The 25533-nt window shown below is 41.7% G+C and overlaps 1 protein-coding gene across 4 annotated transcripts in view; it reads right to left on the reverse strand.

The window, feature by feature from the left end:
• The window catches only part of hnf1a (HNF1 homeobox a), a 239282-nt gene extending 213999 nt beyond the window's left edge, over positions 1 to 25283 (reverse strand). The window contains exon 1 of one of the 4 annotated variants that reach the window (XM_059988327.1): positions 24276 to 25283. In XM_059988327.1, coding sequence (XP_059844310.1) covers positions 24276 to 24622 — 347 coding nt within the window. In that variant the 5' untranslated portion in view covers positions 24623 to 25283. The remainder of the gene's footprint in view (positions 1 to 24275) is intronic. The other 3 variants (XM_059988328.1, XM_059988329.1, XM_059988326.1) reach the window with 3 other exon arrangements.
• Positions 25284 to 25533: the final 250 nt, after the last annotated feature.

A 25533-nucleotide genomic window follows, 5' to 3' on the forward strand; every position in this document is an offset into this window, starting at 1 on the left:
ATCAGTCTTCACTGTGGAAGACACTAGCGGTATTGTGGAAGTTCCAGGTGTCAGGGGTCATGAAGTGTGTGAAGTTACAATTACTAGGGAGAAAATTCGTGGGAAACTGAAAGGTCTGAAAGTAGCTAAGTCACCTGGACCTGATGGTGTACACTCCAGGGTTCTGAAAGAGGTGGCTGAAGAGATCGTGGAGGCATTATTAATAATCTTTCGAGAAGCACTAAATTCCGGAATGGTTCCAGAGGACTAGGAAATTGCAAATGTCATTCCACTCTTCAAGAAGGGAAAGGAGCAGAAGAAAGGGAACTATAGGCCAGTTAGTCTCACCTCAGTGTTGGGAAGATGTTGCAGTCATTGTTAAGGATGTGATTTTGGGGTAAGCCACAAGATAAAATAAGCTGTAGTCAGCATGGTTTTCTCAAGGAAAAATCTTCCTCAACAAACCTGTTGGAATTTTTCAAAGAAATAACAAACAGGATAGAGAAAGGAGAATTGGTTGATGTTGTGTACTTGGATTTTCAGAAGGTCTTTGATAAATTGCTGCACATGAGGCTGCTTAACAAGCTATGAGCCTATGGTATTATAGGGAAGATTCTAGCATGGATAAAGCTGTGATTGACTGGTAGGAGGCAAAGACTGGCAATGAAGGGAGCCTTTTCTGATTGGCTGCCAGAGACTAATGGTGTTCCACAGAGGTCTGTGTTGGGACTGATTCTTTTTATGTTATTTGTCAACAATTTGGATAATAGAATTGATGGTTTTGTTGCAAGGTTTGCAGGCAATACAAGAATACAAAGATTAGTGCAAGGGCAGGTAGTTTTGAGGAAATAGGGAGGCTACAGAAGGACTTGAACAGACTAGGAGAATGGGCAAAGAAGTGGCAGGTGGAATACAGTGTCAGGAAATGAGTGGTCATGCACTTTGGTAGAAGAAATGAATGAGTTGATTATTTTCTAAGTGGAGAGAAAGTACAATAACTGAGATACAAAAGGACTTGGGAGTGCTTGGACAGGATCCTCTAAAGATTTATTTGCAGTTTGAATCTGTGGTGGGGAAGGCAAATGGCATGTTAACATTCACTTCAAGAGCAAACAAGAGAAAATCTGCAGATGCTGGAAATCCAAGCAACACACACAAAATGCCAGAGGAACTCAGCAGGCCAGGCAGCACCTATGGAAAAGAGTACAGTTGATATTTCAGGCCGATACCCTGCTGGTGGGTCTTGGCCTGAAATGTTGACTGTACTCTTTTCCATAGATGTTGTCTGACCTGCTGAGTTCCTCCAGCATTTTGTGTGTGTTGCATTAATTTCAAGAAGACTAGAATCTAAAAGCAAGGATGTAATGTTGAAACTTTATAAAGCTCTGATGAGGCCTCACTTGGAATATTGTGAGCAGTTTCTTAGAAAGGTTGTGCTGAAACTGGAGAGGCTTCAGAGGAGGTTCATGAAAATGATTCCAGGTTTGAACTGCTTGTCATAAGAAGAGCGTTTGATGGCTCTGGGCCTGTATTCACTGGAATTCAGAAGAATGAAGGGTGACCTCATTGAAACCTATTGAATCGCGAAAGGCCTTGATAGAATGGATGTGAAGAGGATATTTCCTGTGGTGGGAGAGTACAAGACCAGAGGACACAGTTTCAGAAAAAGAGGGGTGTCCTTTTTGAACGGAGATGAGGAGGAATTTCTTTAGCCAACGAGTGGTGGATCAGTGGAATTCATTGCCACAGGCAGCATCTGTGGAGGCCAAGTCTGTATATACATTTAAGGCAGAGGGTGGTAGATTCTTGATTGGTCAGGGCATGAAGGGATGCAGGAGAAGACAGGAGATTGGTGCTGAGAGGTAAAATGATGAAATGGTGGAACAGACTCAATGGGCCAAATGGCATAATACTGCTCCTGTCTTATACTCTTCTAAGCAGACTGCTGTCTGTGAAATTGACCAATTCAGAATAGCAGCTAAATTCAAATGGAGCAGCAACATAAATGGATTAAAAAACATGGTGATATTCGTGATATTTTAACCTGGTTGTATTGATAGCTGACATGAAACAAGATTCAGCCAAATGGAACTGTATCTCTTTACAGCCGCTGACTGATATAACTGAAGGAGGTCTCTGTCAATCCTTCTTGGATAAAATGCCACTGCATTTCCCAGAGATTAAAAATTGTTACACATGCTTCATTGATCTGCACCCTACACCTGTCATTAAATATAAGGACTATTTCATAATTCCTTTGAAAGTCTATGATTGTCTTGCGTCAAGAGAGGAAATACCATTGGAGATTTATAAAAATATTCAGTAGTCAGCTAACCCAATGCCAAACAGACGTAGTAATTAATTCAATTTAAAGGCATTCAAGTACATAAATTATAAATATATTCCTTTATCGTTGATGATATCTTAATTTAATTGACTACAAAATATATATTGTCTATCATAGAAATATTGTGAAAGACCCAAAGGAAAGATATCTGTTCCTGGTTGGTTGAATTTATAGTAATTGAAAATTTGGTGCTAACATTTCCAGTAAATTCTTTTAAATGAAGAAATATGAGCTGCATTCATCCAACATCTTTGCTAAGCTAAAACTAATAGGAAGAGATTCCTTCCTAGAGCATTTTCAAGATGCTTTTACACAAAACTATTCTCCAAATAAAGGGAGCTTGAGTGAAAATTGAAAAAAACAGCTCATTTCCATTTTTCGCGAGAACGTATTGATTTCGATGGAGTCATCCGTGTATGGAAGATGTAACAGATGAACTTGATTTAGTCTTCACCGACACCTATGCATTTGAAGTTTCCATCAGAGGTCGCTATGCAGTAATCAAAAATGGCAGTAGACCCAGGCCTAGTACAGTTTTCAAAGAGAAGTGTGTACTGTCAGAAATATACAAGAAAAACATTTAAAGTGAAGAAATGAAAACACAAAATGCTGGCAGAACTCAGCAGGCCAGACAGCATCAGACAGCAAAGTGAAGAAATGTAGCTTCAGTGGAACTCTAACCTTATATACCTCCACTCTTTACCTCAATTTACCTCCTACACACCCACTTCCAACATTAACAAGCGGTGCCATAGAACCATAATCTAGAACAATTGGTTGGGAACTGATGTGAAATAAGACAGTTCGAGTAGGATTAATGCAAGGAAATGTTTGATGGTCAGCATATCCTCACTGGGCTGAAAGGACTGTTTCCACCAATGATCCAATGGCACGAGGTTTAAAACAAGAAGACTATCAACTCCTCGACAAGCTGGTCATGGAGAGAATAACTAAGTCCACGATCACGACCTCTGGAGAACAAGTATCTCCAGATTCCCTGATGCTCTATTTCCACCCACCACCCCCAAGTAAATAAATTAGAGACCAAATTCCTGGATTCAAATTTACTCCCAATTCCATGGGTGGCCTTGCTCTCTGGTTTGGTTTGTCCTTTGTGTAGAAAGCACAACCAATGTGATATAGCACCAATAACTTTTAAGAATCACAGAAGCAGCATGAAATTCCCTGTGGAACAAGGGGTATTAACCCAAAGGGCTTATGATGGAAAGCTAAAAGACGCTTTCATCATTTGGTACCAATTCAAACCTATGTTCAAACAGAATACTCTGATACCTCAAACAACTGCTTGAGAGTAAAAGGCTGAGTGCAAATTTCAGAGAACCAAAATATAAGATTTTGTTTCATTTCAACGACTGGAGAAAGCACTTCAACATTCCCATTCTGATGAGAGTGTCACAGTATACAGAGTTTACTTCCCCTCTGCAGCATCCATTATATGCAGTACAGTAAGGGCTTGTCACCAGTTCTTTGCTGGCTTGGATGAAGGCTTCATGGTGTAAAAAGCCTTTCACAAAAACTGATTGCTTCCATGAACAAAGACACTTCAGTTGTGGTTGTCCCAGTAACTCTTCTTCACCCACCGCTCACTCCTCTTCCTGTTTAGTTTTTATTTCTTCAGTTTTTCATTTCCCCATGGGAGGTTGGAAATGTATAACAGATACTGTACCCAAATCAAGAATGGTGTAACCAGTGTGAATTGAGTAAGAGAGGTCACATTGCAAATGGCTGGTAATGATGGGAAGTTATTTTGCAATATATTAGTGGTAAGACTAAGAGTTTATAATGAGGATGTACCACTGGCAGTATTCCAGCTGACCCTGCTTACGATGTGATGGAGATAATGGGAGAGAAACAGAATCTGGGCACAACTAACATTGAGTGGCTTACATTAAAACTGAGTATTTATTTATTTTTTATTTACTACACGGTTATAGGCTCTTCCTGCTCAATGAGCCCATGCTGCCCGATTATATCCATGTGACCAATTAACCTAATAAACGGTAAATCTTTGGGGTGTGGGAGGAAACCAGAGCACTTGGAGGAAGCCTGCGTGCCACAGGGAGAATGTACAAGCTCCTTACAGATAGTGGCGGGAATTGAACCTGGTTGCTGGTGGCGTGAAGCGTTACACTAACCGCGATGCTATCGTGCCACCCCAAAGTTGAGATTCTGCACTTTGCTTTGAGATTCATATGCTGAGCGATGGTTCTGATGGTGTCAGAAGGCAAATGATCTTGATTCAGCATTCCACCTGTCTAGCATGAACACTAGTTCAGTCACATCCTACGCTTCCAAGTGAGTTAATTTCCCTAGTCCACAAACACTGCATCGAAACCCAGTCAAAACTGATTCCGCTATCAGTGAGAATTATTGCAGGTGCAGATGATACAACATTGATAGGCCTTATTTCCAACAATGATGGGATAGCCTACAGAAGACAAACAAAGGAGTTGGTTGTGGATTACAGGAGGATCGGACACAGGCTAGCCCCTATTGACATCAGTAGTTAACAGAGTGAGTAGTTTGAAGTTCCTTGGAATACACATCACTGGAGATCTCACCTGGGCAGTACATACCAGCTGTGTGGTGGAAAAAAGCATACCAGTTCCTCCTTCACCGCAGACGCCTGAAAAAGTTCGGCCAATGAGTTGCCAAATCCTCAGGACTTTCTACAGGGGCACCTTCGAGAGCATCCTGACTGGCTATTTCATTGCCTGGTATGGGAACCGTACTACCCTCAATCGCAGGGCACTGCAGAGAGTGGTGCGGACAGCCCTGTGCATCTGTGGATGTAAACTTTCCTTTTCTCAGGACATTCACAGCAGCAGGTGCATTAACAGGGCCAGAAGGATCATCAGGGATTCCAGCCACCCCAACCACAAACTGTTCCAGTTGCTACCGTCTGCCAAACGGTACCGCAGCATTAAGGCCCGATCAACAGGCTCTAGGACAACTTCTTTCACCAAGCCATCAGATGTATCAATACACATTGATCTGATTGCATATGTGACTGTACACTGTATCAGACTGTACAGACATGTCTACAAAACAAGTATCTATACAATCTCAGTGTTTGGCTAATATCCTCCTACATTTCCCCTCTTTATTGCTTCTACATTGTGATGGAGATGCAACATAAAAATTTTTACTCCCTTGGATGTAAGAAATAAAATAAATAAATAGATGGATATATAGATCAATAAATAAATAAATAAATAGTTTCCTCAACCAGTCAAACTGCTTGGAGAGGATTTAACCAGCTTCTTTGGCCATCTCTGATTAAGTTTAGTTGTAATGTATTCAATCAGTTCAGTTGCTCAGGCTGGATTTTTCCAGTGAAGTATTAGGACACATGGAAGGAAATCAGTTCTTAGAACACTTTCTATACTATTGCAGTGTTAGCTAAATGGCAGCCACTGCTCAACAAATTTGTGCCCCTGTGATGGCATCTGCGTGTCAAGAATTGAAGAGTCACATCATAATCTTTGATATACTGTCTTCCCAATTTATGGTTAATCGTGCTCTCACTGAAACCTAGTGAAGAAGGTTGGTTTTCCATATGAAGTTCTTAAACTAGTTATGGAAAAATCGCAAAGTAATTTTACCTTTGTATGCAGAGGATCACTGTGTGTATTACCCTGGTTAAGATTTCTACTGCTTGGCTGCAGGTATTTCATTTTAGCAGTTTTCTGCAAAAGCAGTGTGTCCTGCTGGTAGAATGCTTTTGTTTTGGCTAAAGGTAAGAAGCCCTGCTGTTCAACTGGTATCAGCCAATCAGGATGGTGCAATCTTAAGAAAGTTGTAGAGAGTGTGGGGCAGAGAGAGTCCAGTTTGGAGTCTCTGGCATGGTACAGAAGGGAAGATGCTGCAGAGTCCCCTTTGCAAGAAGTGCTTTGTGCAGATGAATGGCTCTAAGGAGGAAAGACTATACTCCTGAGAGACGCAGCAAGTTTGCTCAAGATGGTCTTTAGGGGGAGTTTGAAAACATTGTGGGTGTTTTCTCGCAGACCATAGGTCCAAAACAAGAGTAAGAGATACAGCCCCGAATCCCTGTTTCAGAAGAGATGAGCTCCAATGGTAATTTGCGCAGTTGTCCTAGAGCCTGTTGATCGGGCCTTAACGCTGCCGTACCGTTTGGCAGATGGTAGCAACTGGAACAGTGTGTGGTTGGGGTGGCTGGAATCCCTGATGATCCTTCTGGCCCTGTTAATGCACCTGCTGCTGTAAATGTCCTGAGAAAAGGAAAGTTTACATCCACAGATGCACAGGGCTGTCCGCACCACTCTCTGCAGTGCCCTGCGATTGAGGGTAGTACGGTTCCCATACCAGGCAATGAAATAGCCAGTCAGGATGCTCTCGAAGGTGCCCCTGTAGAAAGTCCTGAGGATTTGGCGACTCATTGGCCGAACTTTTTCAGGCGCCTGTGGTGAAGGAGGAACTGGTATGCTTTTTTCCACCACACAGCTGGTATGTTACAACACCGCAGTTACCCATCATTGAGGAAAATTGCCTAGGTATTCATGTGCACAAAAAATGGCAAATCCAACCCAACTAGTTGTTGCCTAGTTAGTCTATTCTCATTCATTAGCAGCATGATAGAAGCAATGGTCAACAGTACCATCAAACAGCACTTACTTGCCCAACAACCTACTCAGCATTCTCTTGTCCTCTATCTCTTTGGAGTGAAGCAGGATGAGGCAACTTGATAGAGGTGTACAAGATAACAAGAGGCATGGATAAAGTGGCTAGCCAAAGACTATTCCCAAAGCAGAAATGGCAAATAGAAGGGGGCATTAATTATAAGGTGATTGGAGGAAAGTGTAAAGGGAAAGTCAGAAGTGAGTTCTTTACAAAGTGGTGGGTGTGTGGATTGCCCTGCCAGAGGAGGTGGTAGAGGCAGATGCAATAGGAGCATTTAAGAAACTCTTAAATAGGCGTAGGGATGATAGAAAAATGGAGAATTGGATTGATCTTAGAGAAGACTAAAAGATCAGCATGACATCTTGGGGTGAAGGGCATGTACTGTGCTGTAATGTTCCATGTTCTATTACCCAGTTTGGGTTTCCAGGACTACTTGGCTCCAGAAATCACCAGAGCTCTGGTCCAAATGTGGAGCCAAAGCTCTGTCAAAGGTGGGATAGGAGAGACTGCTCTTGCATTGAGAACATGCAGCATCCTGGTAAAACTGCAAGTCCATGGACATCGAAAGGAAAGATGGTTGCGGTCATCAGGTGTCAACCAGCCCAGCTCCAGGATATCACTGCAGGAGTTCCTCAGGGCTGTATCCAAGACCCAACCATCTTCAGCTGGTTCATCAATGACCTTCCTTCCATTGTTAAGAAATGGGACTGCTTAATTGTATTCACGACTCCTCAGGAAATACAGCAGTCTATGCCTGTTTGTAGCAAGAAACAAACAACATTGAGGCATGTGTGGCTAATGACGTACCTACCACAGAGAGGTTAGGCAATGTCCACAAGAGACAATCTTATCAGCTACCTTTGGTATTCAGTAGAATTATCATCATCTCATTCCACATTATCAAGATATTTTGGCAATTTACTGTTTGAAGACACCTAAACCTGAGAACATTACAAATTTCAATGATAATGGGCTGGTAGGAAGATAAATATTTCAATAATGTCATCAAATTGTTTCTGCTTTTTTAAAGCTCTACCAATTTATTTTTTAAATCAGTAAGTGAAGCTTGACAGTCTGAACACTTGATCATTTTTACTATTTTTTGTTTCAAAAAGTTCAGTTTAATCTAAAAGCCATTCTACAGTTTTACTGATACCGATGAGATAACCTTAAACTCTGTACATGTCATTAAGTTTAGGTTGTATGGTGTTCTCCACCCTCCCAACTTACACCCTACCTTTACAGCTGTAATATTATCAGATTGATTTCACAGGAGTTGGGTGCAAATCCATTTCTACAAGTACTTATCAGATGAGGTGGCTGAGGACAATCATAATAAACTCACAATGGAGAACAGCTTGTAACAAAAATAGCCTTAAGAAGAACACTTCCTGTGTATTTAATATTTGAATAATATGGTAAATATATTGTTTGATTAAACATTCTTTGTTTGCTTAAATTATTCATTGCCAGTTAAATGTAAAAGTACGTGAATAGTATACATTATTACTCCACCACATCATAATCATGCACTTCATTAAAAGTGCAGTTTAGACGCATCTCTCGGGCTCCCTTGTTTTACTTTAAATTAGTTTCCTGTTTCGGCGTTATAAAACACAAGAAAAATAAGAAGCATCAGAGAATTATAAGTGCGAGCTAGCAATTTAAAATTAGAAAATGCTGGGAATAATGAGTTGGACAGGTTGTGTCTTCAGAGAAAGGCCATCAATGCAAGAACGTTATCTTTGTTTCTTCCTCTGACACAACCATAAATGGAAACCTTGCAATGATATAGCAGAGACCACAAAGTACACTGCAAATGCTGTGATCAAATCAAGACGTACAAACAAGCTGGATGAACTCAGCAGGTGGGGCAGCATCCGTTAAAATGAGCAGTCAACGTTTCGGGCCGAGACTGACTGTCAGGACTGACGAAGGGCCTCAGCCCGAAACATTGACTGCTTATTTCAACGGCCCAAAACATTGACTGCTTATTTCAACGGATGCTGCCCGACCTGCTGAGTTCATCCAGCTTATTTGTATAACAGAGACCTGTACTACCAAAGGCTAAAGTAATTATACAGATCATAACTGGAAAAAATGTTACCAACTTTTTAAAATCTCCTTCATTTTCACTATAATTCACCTGACCATACAATTATTTTCAATCAGAAATTGATATAAATACTAGGGTTGAAAAACTGCTGCTCTTCTTATAATGAATAATTGTATTCAGTAATCCCTAAATAATGAAAATAATATCATGTCAACAAAGTCAGCAACTGAATTCCCTCTGGTGAACGTTTCTCTCAGCATCTTGTTTTTCCTTACACAGCTCATTTTCGTTATAGACTGCTGGAACTTTTTTGATGATACGAATATCTTGTTGGTTAATTTGTTGTTTAATCCTCCTTTCAATGGAAAAACAACTCACATTTTCCAAATGAGATCAAATTAATTGTTCCCTCAAAAATCCCAGCTGACTCCCCCACTGGCAATATTGGCTAGTCCATTCCCAGAGAAAATCCGGAGCTTATTTGTGTTCAATCTCTGTGGGTTTACAGAATGCCAAGCAGACCATTGGAAAGAGTCCTGCCTGTAATCGTAACACTCTAAGCAAATGAACAGGAAGATTTAGGGAGGGGAATAGTCTGCTTACCCCCTCCTAGTTGTGTGGATGCCAAGAGAGGAAGGGTTGAATACTGATGTGATCTATCTATGTTGTAAGTGCCTCTTTGACATGCATGGCCAAGCTTGCATGTGAAGAATGGCTTCTTATGTAACCCAAGAACTTCTATCAGAGGGACAGAGAAAACTGTGGAGGGAGAAGTAAAGTGCCATTTACACTCTCTGTATTAGTTACTGTAACCATAATCATAATTGCATTGGAATGACCAAACTCTCACCCATTTCTGCATTTTTCCAACTGAAGCTCAATGAACCCTTTACTTTTGTTCAGATTTCTTCAATTTCAATTTTCTTCTCCAACATTCTGATTTATAAATACCGTTGAAACATTAATGAGATGCAGTCCTTTTGTTTTTAACTAAGCGTGCCTCATAATTTTCTTTCACTCTGTCTTGGCTCAATGCATCGAAGAGTGGACCCAGTGAAAGATCATTAATGTACCCTTCAGAGGTCCCGAGTGAAGAGATCTTCGGATTCTTCAGAAAAAGCATCACAAATAGATTCTCGAGAGCTCACCAGTGAAAAGACAACAAATGGATCCTCAAAAGTCCCTTGGTGAAGATATCACAGATGGACCCTCCAGAGTACCTCAGTAAATAAATCATGAATGAACCATCCAGAGACCCCCAGTGAAAATCTCATTTAGGCTTAATAAACCTCTGGGAGGGATTTTCAGCCAGTAGCCTCCTACATTCATGATGTTAGTGGGTAAACGTTCTTACTCATTAGTTCCCAAGTCTTCGTGATTTAGAAGGGTCGATAAAATAAACTGTGAGCATTCTTAACAGCAGAGAGTTCAACTAAACATCAGTTGTAGAAATTGCACATATTCCACCCATACAGAGAAAATTAAAAGGACCTATAGAACACGCAGCATAAAACTCCAGGATTTGGTTTTTGATTGGGCCTCTGTTCTGGCTCGGCAAAGAAGCTCTTGGTTTCTCTACCAATTGCTTTCCCTCTTGTGGTGGGCTGCTCATGTGTGTTTACTGGATGTCAGCATCCAGCAAACTCTTATCAATTGCCATGATAATACAAAGGAACAGGAGGGAAGAGAGCAGGAGTAGCTTCTCAAGCCCATCGACCATCCTCCACTATTCCTCAAAACCATGGTTGATTTTCTGCCTCAGCGACATCTTCCACACTATTCTCATGATCCTGGTGTCACAACAACAATCCCTCAATCAATGCCAGCAAGACCAAGGAGATGATTATTGACTTCAAGAGGAGGAAGCAGGAGGTCCATGAGCTAGTCCTGATTGGTAAATCAGAGGTATAAAGGTTCAACAGTTTTAAATCCCTCAGTGTTATCATTTCAAGGGATCTGTCCTGGGTCCAGTACGCAAGAACTATTACAAAGAAAGAAAGGTAGTACCACTACTTTATTAGACATTTGCAAAGATTCATTATAACATAATAAACTTCTATAAGTGAGCAGTGCAGAGCATATTGACTGGTTGCATCATTGCCTGGTATGGGAACACCTATGCCCTTGTATGGAAAAACATACAAAAAGTAGTGAATACGGCCCAGTCCATCATGGGTAAAGCCCTCCCCACCATCTGTACTGAGCGCTGTTGCAGGAAAGCAGCATCGATCACCAAGGATCCCCACCTTACAACCCATGCTCTCTTCTTACAACTGCCAACAGGAAGAAGGTACAGGAGCCTCAGGACCTGCACCACCAGGATCAAGAGTAGTTATTACTTCTCAATTATCAGGCTCTTGAGCCAGACGAGATAACTTCACTCAACTTCACTCACCCCGTCACTGAACTGTTCCCACAACCTATGGACTCACCTTCAAGGATTCTTTATCTTGTGTTCTTGATATTAATTGCTTATTTATTTATTGTTATTATTATGATGATGACTATTTCTTCTTTTTCTCTTTCTTTTTGTATTTGCAGTTTGCTTTCTTTTTGCATATTTGTTGTTGTCCGTCCTGTTGGGTCTGGTTTTTTATTCATTCTATTGCGCTTCTTGTAATTTCTGTGAATGCCCACAAAAAATAAATCTCAGGGTTGCATATGGTGACATGTATATACTTCAATAATAAATTTATTTTGAACTTTGATCCTTGATTCCTATATTGTCCAGAAATCCATCCATCTCTGTTTTGAATGAACACAATGGCCAAGCCGCTACAGTAGTCAGTAGTGGAGAATTGCACCAAATTATACTGAAGAAATTTCTCCGTCACTCAGTCCTAAAGATTTCTTCTCAATCTGTGACCCCTGGTCATAAACCCCTCAATCAGGAGGAACTTTCTTCCTGCATCTGGCTGTCAAGACTGAGAATTTTGTAATTTCCAGTGATCCTTCCAATCCTAAAAACTGGAATAGCAATCTAGTCAGTCTCTCCTCCTATAGCAGATCCTTGGAACCAGTCTAATGGTTCATATCTTTTTACGGTAACCAATGGGAAGAAGGCTTAAGAATGTTGCTTCTGACATATGCCCTGGAAGAAAAGTGCTTTCTCAGGTCTCTATGGAACATCCAGGTGAAGTCCATGCCAAATTGGGCCTTGCCTGAAGTATGTGCAATATCAGATGTTCATATTCAAGCTGAGAAATAATTCTCCCTCAGCTGTGAAGTAGTAGACATTCTACCAGTGAAGGCTCTTGCAGCTTTTATCAAGTTGTCATTTGGGGTTCACTAGGTTCACTCTTGCTTTCCAATCAATAGGTTATGGGTTTAAGTCAGAAACTGGAGATTGAAAAATGAAGTTAACACTCCAGCCCAGCAGTGAAGGCATTCTGAAGGTATTCACAGCTGCCGCCGTTTGAATGAGACTTCAAAAGGTCTAAAAAGTCTTCCTTCATTGATGGTGAGAAAAGATCCAACAGCACCATTTTTAAGAAGAAGAAAGAGATCCCTATTGTATTTAAACCTTCCATCAATGTCACCAAAAGAGATTATATTATATTATGCATTTGGAGCCTTGTGTATTCAACTAGCTTCTCTTCCTCCTACTTTACAATAACATCTTTACAACAGTCCCCCATTTCTTTCAAAATTCAAAGTAAATTTATTATCAAACTGCATATATATGGCACCATATACAACCCTGAGATTTGTTTTCTTGCAGGCATACTCAGTAAGTTCATAATTGAATAATAACCATTACAGAATCAATGAAAGACTGCATCACCTTGGGTGTTCAAACAGCGTGTAAAAGACAACCAACTGTGCAAATACAAAAACAAAGAAATAATAATAATAATAATAATAATAATAAATAAGCAATAAATATCAAGAACATGAGATGAAGAATCCTTAAAAGTGAATCCATAGGTTGTGGTAACATTTCAATGATGGGGTAAGTGAAAATGAGTGAAGTTATCCTCTTTGGTTCAATAACCTGATAGTTGAGGGATAACATGATGGTGTGACTCCTAGGGCTCCTGTACCTTCTTCCTGATTACAGCAGTGAGAAGAGAGTGTGTCCTGGGTGGGGGGTGGGGACTCCCTGATGATGGATGCTGCCTTCTTGCAACAACATTTCATGCATATGTGCACAATGGAGCATCCTGATGTACGCATCTTTGCTGTCCAGATGTTCCAGGGCTGAGTGAAGAGCCAATGAGATGGCTTCTGCTGTGGACTTATTGCTCCAGTAGGCAAACTGCAGTGGATCCAAGTTGCTTCTCAGGCAGGAGTTGATGTGTTTCATCTCTAACCTCTCAAAACATGTCATCACTATGGATGTAAGTGTCACTGGGCAATAGTTATTGAGGCAAGTTACCAGGTTCATCTTAGGCACTGGTATACTTTAAAACCTGTTGTAAATTCTAGAGCAATATAAAGCACTTTAGAAATTTATATCATCCCCGTAAGTGACTAATGAAACTTGGATAGATTGTGCAGGTGACCAGTGCTCACAGTCCAAAGTTATCTTCTGGATTGTTAGCAGCAATGTGCATGCAAACGTAATTACCGTTGATGAACTACCCGTACATCCTGCTGTCAGGTTGTTAAAAAAATTCAGCTGAATTATTTCTTTGATAAGGAAATTTGTTTAAATACTTGGCTTGCAAATAAAATAGTGCAAAGGTGACGTGTCAGTCCATGGCCTCCTCTACTGCCACAATAAGCCCACTCTCAGACTGGAGGAGCAACAGCTTGTGTTCCATCTGAGTAGCATCCAACCTGATGGCATGAACCTTGAGTTCTCTTCTCCTCACCTCCTTCAGGTGCCCCACTTCTTCCCTTTCTCCCATGGTTCACTCTCCTCTCCTATCAGACGCCTTCTTCTTCAGCCCTTGACCATTTCCACCTATCACCTCCCAACTTCACACTTCATTCCCCTCTCCCAACCACCTGGCTTCACTGATCTAGCTTGCCATCCTTCCCCTCCCCCCACTTTCTTATCCTGACTTATCCTGATGAAGGGTCTCGACCTTTCCATGGATTGTGTCTGACCTGCTGAGTTCCTCCAGCATTTTGTATGTCTCACTCTGAACCCTTCACAAACATGTCTCTATAACATGGTTTTGCATTGAATGCAAGTATCTTCCCATTTGTAACGAGAAACTGCGGAGTAGACTGTTCCTCTCTTCATGACACTCAGGAGCTGATTATTTTGGTGGTTTAAAAACATCATATATTCCGGAAAATTTTACTGATTTTATACCCTATAAATTGAAATATTAAGTAAAAGAAACACTTGCATTTTTATGACACCTTTCAGAACAGATGAAAGTTCTAAAGCAAATTTGAAATACTGTGTAGATATTGGTTTTATATATATATATATATACCTTTAGAATATAATAATGATCTATAGACAGAACACTTCCAAAAAAAGTTATGTTAATAGTAAGCATTATACACTACAGGGCGTATCATTATTCAGGGCAGGCCATCCTGTCCAGTGTGGGGAGAATTATAGGTTGCTGCAGTTTGTTGCAGAATTGCAAGATGCCTGTGTTTCAGGTAATAGCTGCAGTTCTATTAAAAGTTGTCTTTCATTATAACTTAAAAAATTAAGATGAGTAAGCATGTTCCACGGCACCAGGACTTGGATCCTGAAATACGTCTTGATACAAATTAAATAATGAATGTCACGGCATGAACTAAATAATAGAGCATATCTGCTTAAGCTTTCTAAGAAATAATTCCTATTATTAAACAATGCCAAACCTGACTCTGGATGCAATAAAAATGAGAATCTCTCCAATCATATCTGGTGAGATAGGATATCCAAACTCCAAGCTCAACTGAATTTCAATTTGGAACATTATCTCTGACCATAAGACACATGAGCAGAATTAGACTATTCCACCCATCATGTCTGCTCCACCATTTGATCATGGCTGATTTATTATCCCTCTCAACCCCATTCTCCTGCCTTCTCCCCGTAACCTTTGGCATCCTAACTAATCAGGAACCTTTCAGCCGCCGTTTTGAATATACCCAATGATTTGGCCTCCACAACTGTCTGTGCAATGAATTTCACCAATTCACTACCCTCTAGTTTGTGGAAGCTCCCTAGATATTCATCTGCTACTTCATGTAGAGAGTATCTATCAGCCTCCCTATGCAATATCTTTTAGAATGCCAAGTAATTCTTTGCAGATTAATTGTAAAAATGATGTTAGTTAATACAGATTTCCACTGCATTATTGGTCATTGCTTATTAACCATTAAGTAAGCCTGTTAATGGCTTTATACCAAAAGCATTGATCTCCATTTTAAAAGAAATAAAGGAGTATAGGCTGCTTTCTCATATTGTGGTGATGTATTGTGCTTTCAGGGTGCTTGGTGCTGACTAAGATTGTAAAGACCAAGAATGTGAAATAATGTGCAATGTGAAGTATGCTAATAACCTAGAGATCAAGAAAGAGGTGGTGTTGGATCGGTTGAAGGACATTAAGGTGGAAAAGTGCTCAGGTTATTGAGGCAAAAGAGGAGATTGCTGGGACCTTGACAAAGATCTTCTCATTTTCTCTGTCACAGGTGAGATCACAGAAGATTAGAGAGTTGCTAAGGATTATCTTTATCTGTACATCAAAATATTGAAAATTAAGTAAAAGGTGTCATTAAAGTCAGATCAAATCAATGAGGACAGCCCGCAAGTGTTGCCACACATCCAGTGCCAACATATCATTTCCACAACTCTCCAACCCTAACCAATAGTCTTTGGAATGTGGATGGAAAGATACTAGAGAGGATTCTTAGGGATAGGATTTACTCAAATTTGGAAAAGCATGGGTTTGTGCAGGGCAAGTCACTTAATACAAACTTGACTGAATTTTTTGAGGAGATGTTGGAGGTGATTGATGAGGGTAGGGCAGTGAGATAATGTCTGCACAGACTTCAGTAAGGCATTTGACAAGGACTATCATCCCAGAAGACTGAGATGCATGGGATCCAAGTTGACTCAGTAGATTAGGTTCAAATTTGGCTTGGACATAGAAGGCAACAGTAGTGGTGGAGGGATGTTATTCTGAATGAAGGTCTGTGACCAGTGATATCCCACAAGCATCAGTGCTGGGACCTTTGTTGTTTATAATGTACACTCAGGGGCAATTTTATTAGCTACACCTGTACACATGCTCATTAATTCAAATATCTAATCAGCCAATCAAGTGGATGCAACTAAATGCATAAAAGCATACAGATGTGGTCAAAAAGTTCAGTTATAGTTCAGACCAAACATCAGAATGAGAAAGAAATTAGATTTAAGAGTCTTGGACTGTGGAACAATTGTTGGTGCCAGATGGGGTGGTTTGAGTATCTCAGAAATTGCTGATCTCTTGGGGTTTTCACACACAACGTTCTTTAGAGTTTACAGAGAATGGTGTGAAAAACAAAAAAATATATAATCCAGTGAGAGCAGTTCTGCAGGTAAAAACACCTTGTTAACCAGAGAGGTCAGCGGATAGGAAGGAGACAGTTTTTTAAATAACCATGTGTTATGACAGTGGTGTGCAGAAGAGCACGTCTGAATGCGCAACATGTTGAACCTTGAAGTGAATGACTACAGCAGCAGAAGACCACACCGGGTGCCACTCCTGCACAGAATAAAGTGGCCACTGAGTTTATTTAAGTGATTCGGATGGAAGTGTAAATAGGCTGAGTAGTACATTTGGGGATGACACGAGAATTGGTGGCATTGTGGATAGTGAAGAAGGTTGTCAAAGGTTACACCTGGAGAGACCATTTGCACATTTGGGCGTAAAAACGGTAGATGAAGTTTTATCCAAGCAAGTGTAAAGTGTTCATTTTGGGAGGTTAAATGATATGTGGAAGTATACAGTAAATGGCAGGACCCTAAGCAGTATTGGTATACTGAGAGATTTTGGTACCCAAGCCCATAACTCCCTGAAAGTGGCAACACAAGTAGATCGGGTGATAAAGAAGGCATATAGCATACCTTACTTCCATTGATCAGGAAAATTGATTATAAATGTTTCAAAGTCATGTTGCATCTTTTAAAGATCTTGGTTAAGGCACATTTATGGAGTATTGTGTACACTTTTAGAAAGATAGAAACATAGAAAACCTACAGCACAACACAAGCCCTTCAGCCCACAAAGTTGTGCCGAACATGTCCCTACCTTAGGAATTACTAGGCTTACCTATAGCCCTCCATTTTACTAAGCTCCATGTACCTATCCAAAGTCTCTTAAAAGACCCTATCATATCCGCTTCCACCACTGTTGCCGGAAGCCCATTCCATGCACTCATCACTCTCTGCGTAAAAAACTTACCCCTGACATCTCCTGTGTACCTACTCCCCAGCAACTGAAACCTGTGTCCTCTTGTGGCAACCATTTCAGCCCTGGGAAAAGCCTCTGACTATCCACACGATCAATGCCTCTCATCATCTTATACACCTCTATCAGGTCACCTCTGATCCTCCGTCACTCCAAGGAGAAAAGGCCGGGTTCACTCAACATATTCTCATAAGGCATGCTCCCCAATCCAGGCAACATCCTTGTAAATCTCCTCTGCACCCTTTCTATAGTTTCCACATCCTTCCTGTAGTGAGGCGAGCAGAACTGAGCACAGTACTCCAAGTGGGGTCAATGACTCCATCCTGAGTCACCATTATCCTAAAACTAACCAAACCAGTTATACAAAAACTGTGGTTACAGACTGGGTCAGATGTTGGGTTCATCTAAGTACTTCAGATATTTACAAACCACGTGTTTGCTTGAATGGGTGCAGTTCCAACAACACTCAAGAAAAAGTGGCGTTATTCCGGACAAAGCACTCCTACAGGAGGAGGAAACTGGAAGTCAATAAGCCAGTTCTCATCAGGGAATCAGAGGCACAAAGGATCAGCAACTTTAAATTCCTCTGTCTTATCATTCCAGAAGACATGTCCTGGGCTCAACACGTAAGTGCAATTAAAAAGAAAGCACAGCTGCACCTCGACTTCCTTAGAAGTTTGTGAAGATTCAGCATGACATCTAATACTTTGACAAACTTCTATAGACATGTGGTGAAGAGTATATTGATGGGGTGCATCACAGCCTGGTACGGAAACACCAATGCCTTTGAACAGAAAACCCTACTAAAAATATTGAATACTGCCCAGTCTATCATGGATAAAGCCCTCCCCTCTATTGAGCACACTGCATGGGGCTCTGTCACAGGAACAGGGACCCCCACCACACAGGTCATGCTCTCATCTCGCTGCTGCCGTCAAGAAAAAAAGTACTCACAAAGTACACTGCAGATGCTGTGGTCAAATCAACACATACAACACACTGGAGGAACTCAGCAGGTTGGGCAGCATCCGTGGAAAGCACATCTTTCCCTCTCTACCCCTCTCTGCTTTTCGCAGGGATCGTTCCCTCTGTGACTGCCCGGTCCACACGTTCCTCCCCACGGATCTCCCACCTGGTACTTATCCCTGCAAGCGTAAAGGCTACACCTTTCCCCACACCTCCTCTTTTACCACCATTCAGGGCCCCAAACAGTCCTTCCAGGTGAGGCAACACCTCACTTGTGAGTCTGTTGGGGTCATCTATTGCATCCGGTGTTCCCGGTGTGGCCTCCTCCACATCAGTGAGACCCGATGCAGATTGGGGGACCGCTTCATCGAGCACCTCCGCTCCGTCCGCCACAACAGACAGGATCTCCCAGTTGCCACCCACTTCAATTCTGCTTCACATTCCCATTCGAATATGTCCATACATGGCCTCGTCTACTGCCATGATGAGGCCAAACTCAGGTTGGAGGAGCAACACCTCATATACCATCTGGGTAGTCTCCAGCCCTTGGTATGAACATTGAATTCTCCAACTTCTGCTAATTCCCTCCCTCTCCCTTCCCTCATCCCACTTTCACTCTGCCTCCTCTTCCAGCTGCCTCTCATCTCTCTCATGATTCTGTCTTCTTCTACCACCCATAGTGCTTTCCCCTTACATTCCTTCTTCACCTCTCCTGCCTATCCCCTCCCTGCTTCCCCTCTCCCACCCCTTGATCTTTCCTCTGATTGGTTTTTCACCTGGCACCTACCAGCTTTCTCCTTCCCACACACCCCACCTTCTTTTTAGGGCCCTGGCCCCCTCCTTCTTTAGTTCTGATGAAGGGTCTCAGCCCGAAACGTTGACTGCTGGTTTCCATGGATGCTGCCCGACCTGCTGAGTTCCTACAGCATGTTTGTACCTGTTAAGAAGAAAGTACTGGAGCCTCAGTACTCATACTACCAGGTTCAGGAACAGTTATTACCCCTCAGCCATTAGGCTCTTGAATCAGTGGAGATAACTTCTTTCAACTTCACTTGCCCTATCACTGAACTATTCCCACAAACTATGGATTCACTTTCATGGACTCTTCATCTCATGTTCTCGATATTTATTACTTAATTATTTCTTTCTTTTGTATTTGTACAGTTTGTTGTCTTTTGCACACTGGTAGCTTGTCCGCCCTGTTAGGTGCAGTCTTTAAATGATTCTATTATGGTTCCTGGATTTACTGAATATTCCCACAAGAAAACAAATCTCAGGGTTGTATATCGTGACACTTATGTACTTTGATACTAAATTTACTTTGAACTTTAAACTTGTTTCTAGCATCATATCCACCACGCAGAATGTTCTTTGGCAGTGGAGGTAGTAGACCCTCACAATAGCACAACTAGTAGCTAGTCCTCTACCTCCCCTTGACGGAGAACCAGGTTCAGTCCTAACCTCCAGACGTCATGTGGAGTCTGTACATTCTCTCTGTAACCACATGGATTTCCCATGGGTGATCTGTTTTCCTCCCACATCCCAAACATTATAGGTTAAATAGCCCCGGTAAATTGTCCCAAGTGTGCAGGTGAATGATGGAAGCTGGGAGAGTCAATGGCAATGTGGGGAGAATACTAGAATATAGAACATAGGAGCAGTCCCTTCTGCACATGATGTTGTGCTGAACTAATTAAACTAATCATTAGTAGCTAACTAAACTAATCCCTTTTGCAGACACAATGTCTATATCCCTCCATTCTCTGTATGTTCATGTGCCTATCTGAGAAGTTCTTGAACGTCTCAGGTACCTTCCTTCTGTCTGACGTGCAGGATTTCCTGGTGGCTACCCATTTCAATTTGACTTCCCACTCCCATTCTGACATGTCAGTCCATGGCCTCCTCAACTGCCAAACTCGGGTTCGAGGAGCAACACCTCATGTTCCATCTGGGTAGCCTCCAACCTGATGGTGTGAACATTGATTTCCCTCACTTTTGATCATTTCCCCCTCCCCAACTTTCACTTCCCATTCCCCATTCTGGTTACCCTCTCACCCATTTTCTTATGCTCAACTCCCTCTGATTCCCCTTCTCCTTCACTTTCTTCCATGGTCCACTGCCCTATCCTATTAAGATTCCTTCTTCATGGAGATAAAGAAGTATTACTGGACAGCTTTGAATTGTTGGAATGGATTGTATTTGGGCATTAATCTTTGGAACTGAATGAATAGGCCACAATCGCCACTGACTTCATCAAGACCTCAGTGAAAGAGTGCACACCTTCAAGAACATACTGGACATATCCAAATGAGAAGCTCTGGATGAATCAGGACTTCTCCTGAGGGCTAGGTCCATAAAGTTCAAGACTGGTGATCCAAAACCTTACAAGAAGTTCAGGTATGACTTTCAGAAGACCATTGTTAGAGCGAAAAAGCAATTTTAAGTTAAGTTAGACACACAACTGGACGTTTGTCAGCTCCAGCAGGGTTTGCAGGCCATTATGTTCTATAAGGTAAAACCTATCATCATAAATGGCTGTACGCTTCAGTCCCCAATATCCCCAATGCCTTTTATGCACAGTTTGAAAGGGAAAATAAAACACTACATGTGTGAACTGAGCATCTGGCAATGACAATTTCCTCTAAACTGCACGAGTGTGTGGCTACACAGTAAATTGAAATGTTCACACGTACACAGCCTTTGTTTCCTGCAGCTTAAATACTGTTAATAAAAAAGGCCACACGGTTTTTGAGCTGCGTAAAAATTTCCTGCTCAGACCAGTGGTTGGTCCGTGCAGCTGTAAAAGAAGTTAGAGGGAACATTGCAACACACACAAAATACTGGAGGAACTCAGCAGGCCAGGCAGCTTCTATGGAAAAGAGTGAACAGTTGACTATACTCTTTTCCATAGATGCTGCCTGGTCTGCTGAGTTCCTCCAGCATTTTGTGTGTGTTGCTTGGATTTCCAATGGGAGGACATCTTCAACCTTGCATTGCTGCTGTCAGAGATTTCCGTCTGCTTCAAAAGGGTATTAATCACACCGGCATGCAGGAAAAGCGGAGGAAACTTCCTCAACAATTACCGCCCTGTGGCACTCACATCTGCTGTGATGAAGTGCTTTGACAGGTTGGCCCTGCCTACCTGAGCAAGGGCCTGGATCTGTTGCTACTGCCACAACTGCTTCAGGCGATGTTAGATGACAAAGCAAATGTTTTGAAAACGTTAAGGGATCAAATTCATAAATTGGATAAAACAATCGCAAAAGGAAAGCAGGTAAATCACTTCAGTTTCATTAAACAAATGGACTTGTACCTTTAAAAACACAAAATACTGGCAGAACTCAGCAGGCCAGACAGTATCTATGGGAGGAGGTAGGGATGACGTTTTGGGCCAAAACGTTGTCACTACCTCCTCCCATAGATGCTGTCTGGCCTGTTGAGTTCTGCCAGCATTTTGTGTTTTTATTTATTTCCAGCATCTGCAGATTCACTCGTGTGGACTTGTACCTTTATTCATGAAGGGGAGTGGGGATAATCCGGGAAACTAGAATCTCACACCAGTGGCAAGGAAGCTACAGGAGAGGGTTCTTAGGAACACTAATAACACTAATGGTTATTTGGAAAACCATGGCCTAATTAAAGACAGTCAGTAAGGCCTGTGCAGGGCAAGTGTGTGTAGGCCTCCGTTAATCTTGATAGACCATGGAAAGTTTCCAGGGCGCAAGCCTGGGCAAGGTTTTTTATTATGGAAGACTGGCAGTTGCCCAAGCTGCAAGTCTCCCCTCTCCACACCACCGATGTTGTCCAAGGGAAGGGTATTAGGACCCATACAGCTTGGCACTGGTGTCGTCGCAGAGCAATGTGTGGTTAAGTGCCTTGCTCAGGGTCACACACGCAGCCTCAGCCAAGGCTCGAACTAGCGACCTTCAGATCACTAGACGAACGCCTTAACCACTTAGCCACGTGCCAACTCAGGGCAAGTAATGTCTCACAAACATGAAAATGAGAATAAGTGAGTGATTGGTGGTCATTGTGGACTGAATGGGCTGAAGGTCCTGTTTCTGTATGAGATAATACTAATATTTAAGAAATATCTAGGCAAGCACATGAATCATGGAGGCACGGAGCACTAGGGATAGTGCGCTGGCTGGTAAAGTAACTTGGTATTATGGATATCTATGGTTGACACAGACATCGGTGAACCCAAGGGTGTCTTTCTGTGCTGTATGACACTTCTTACTAGATTGATTTTGAATGAACAAATGCCCCCCTCCCTTCACTGCACCAGCACTTTTGCAATTTTAAAATGGTGTTATTTCAGTTCGCCTCGGCCATAGGTTGCTCCAATTTATTTCGAAAGAAGCCTAGAAAGGACTGGGGGAAGTGAGGTGGTAGTGGTGGTGGGGGTGGATGAAAGTCCCGGGAGGGAAAAACGTACATTTATCTCTCCAGTTTGCAGGAACTGAAAGTACCAAGTTTAATAGCGAGGAACATAACACATCGGACACATCACACCAGAGCAGAAATTATTTGTAAATAATTTTTTTTAAACTGCTGACATTTAAATGAGAAAGGTTAAAGTTTGGAGAAGCGCACTTTTGGTGGCACAGTTTTACTCAAACAAATGAAGGCGTTAGTCCAGTGCTCGCCCTGAACTACTTTTTTATTGAACTGCTGATGCTGAGCGGCAGATAAAACTTAGATCAAAGTCCAAAATGCCTTGGGGTAAAAAAAACACACGCTCTTTTCCATTCCCGCTCCTCTGAACTGGTTCATATTGAGACTTTCTCGGCGATATCGAGCCCTAGCTAATTAAAGCATCCGTTCTCCCGTCATTCAAACGATAAAGCAACCGCCCGACCCTCGCTGGTTTTAAGTGGGAGCCGAGTTGATTATTACATTGATGTCGAGACTGAACAAACATATGGCCCGCCCAATTAGCATACAGCTTTCGCTCGCTAACCGTTTCCCGCGGCCCCAATCACCATTGTACAGTCATCTCAACATATCGTCTCACTGAAAAATTAAACTCGAAATATTCCCCTTCACATTTGGTTTAATTTGTTTTACAATGTCATCCAAAGTAAACGTTGCCTTTAGAAATATCTGAAACATCCACAAAGAGCGGAGACCAATTAAAACAGTGTCTGCTCATTTGAAAAAAAAACACCTTAAAGTTTTCTAAACCAAAATCATCTGTTCGTATTGTGCGTATGCCATAAGCAGCCTCGCCTCAACAATACATACTGCACAGTGGTTCGCAGTTTTGAATATATTTGACTAATATGATTAATATTTGTTATAAACCTGTTCTGTTGTGCAATCTTTAAAATGACAAGGTTAGCCATATGGTCAACAACAGCCGCAACCACAACGTCTTTTTCGATTAAGTCTGACAGAGTTTGGGTACAAATTAAAAAAACATAATCGTGGTGTATGAAAAAGAGCATAATTAATATTTTCGCGGGATTCTACAAACACACACACTGTGGCAGCCCGGAGAAAATTTACCGTGGTTTACATGTTGGGCGAATGAAATAACGACATAACGACATAATTTACACACAAACATTAATTAATAACTGGGAGCGAAATATCTTTAATCTGAGCAGGCTTTGCATATCGGTCACACGCTTCCGGGCGCCTTGTATAATCAGTAGTTAATGATCAAATGTAACCAAAAAGGGATGGCTATTCTATTTTAGTTTATATTTTGCAAAAGAACAGAGAAATAACTATCAATTGGATAATTAGTAACTAGCCGTGGCAACGCCTGATACAGACAGGCAGGTTTTTATAACGCGTTGCACAGAAAGGACTGCACTAACTGAGGGGAGGCATTGGGTGGTACTAGATTGACTTTTTTTTCTCTTTAAAAAAAAGGAAGAGAGGCAAATGGAAGAAGCCTTACTGTAGAAGTTGTTCTACTATTGATCTCTGCTGAGCCGCTTCTTCGGGGCTGAGGTTGTCCAGTTCCTTCAAGATCGTCGGGGTGTCATAGTCTTCATCGCCGTCTTCAGAGCTCTCGTCGCCGGACAGTTTGGCCGAGTGGTGACCGTTGGCTAAGGTCGGCAGTAACTCGGGCTTGCAGCCATCGTTGGGCAGATTGGTGATCGTCGACCCCTGGGCTTCGTCGGTCTTCACAGGTTGATAAGGATCGAGATCATGGAGAGCTTCAATCAGAGTCTGCTTGGTGATCCCAGACCCTACCAGTGCATTCACCAGTTCCTGCTGCAGAGCTGTTAATTTGGTCACCATCTTCCCCCCCTGCCCCACAGCAGAATTTGTAACTAATCCCACAGATTTATTTAATCCCTCCTCATATCAAGGTCTCCCTGATGTTACTGAATCCTTCCCACATGATCTAAAACCTAAGGTGAGAACACACTTCCCAAACTTAATAAATAATCAAAAATACTATTTTCTACACCAGAAAGTAGACTGCTTTGGTCATCATAAACGTAGTCTTGTTCATCTGTTTACATTTCAACTGGGCACATTTTCCTGGGTTCACATTTATCCCTCCGCTGGTGTAGCCACTGAACTTTGGACCCCATGTTAACTTGTACAAAGTGCAGGGGAATACCTTAAACACCAACACTGCATCTGAAAGCTTAATGCAAAGCAAGTGTTTATTTCCCTCCGGCCCCCATCAGAAATCCACAAAATAACACATTTTCTTTTTGAAATGATTTTTTGAAGTCCCTCCCCCTTTCCTATTTCTGCTTAAATATTTATTTTCAACTCCTGTCCAATATTGATTCAGTTATCAGAGCCAGTCAGCTGTTCTCACCACCAACAATCCGATTACCAAGTTCCGTCAATGGGTACAATGGTCAACCGAGTTGTATTTCATTGGCTAATGCTGCGTTGGAACAGGGCTACTGATTTACTTTCAGTTAGAAGAAGTAGAGGGAATGGTCATTAAAAGATCAAGTACAGGGTGGGACTTCCAAACCTTCCGAATGTACTAAACTGCCCATTAGAGTAGGAAGTGTTTCTGAAGTGTTATAACTGCTGTAATGATTCAGGGGTATGTTTAAAATATTATGTTATTTTGCCAGATTACTTCCTGCACCTACATTCTATAATGGATCATGCAGTGGCATTTTTACTGTGTAATATGCACAATATGCTAGAGGAACTCAGCAGGTCATGCAGCTTCTATG

This window comes from Hypanus sabinus, chromosome 13 (assembly GCF_030144855.1).
Source record: "Hypanus sabinus isolate sHypSab1 chromosome 13, sHypSab1.hap1, whole genome shotgun sequence".
NCBI classification, from domain to species: Eukaryota; Metazoa; Chordata; class Chondrichthyes; order Myliobatiformes; family Dasyatidae; genus Hypanus; species Hypanus sabinus.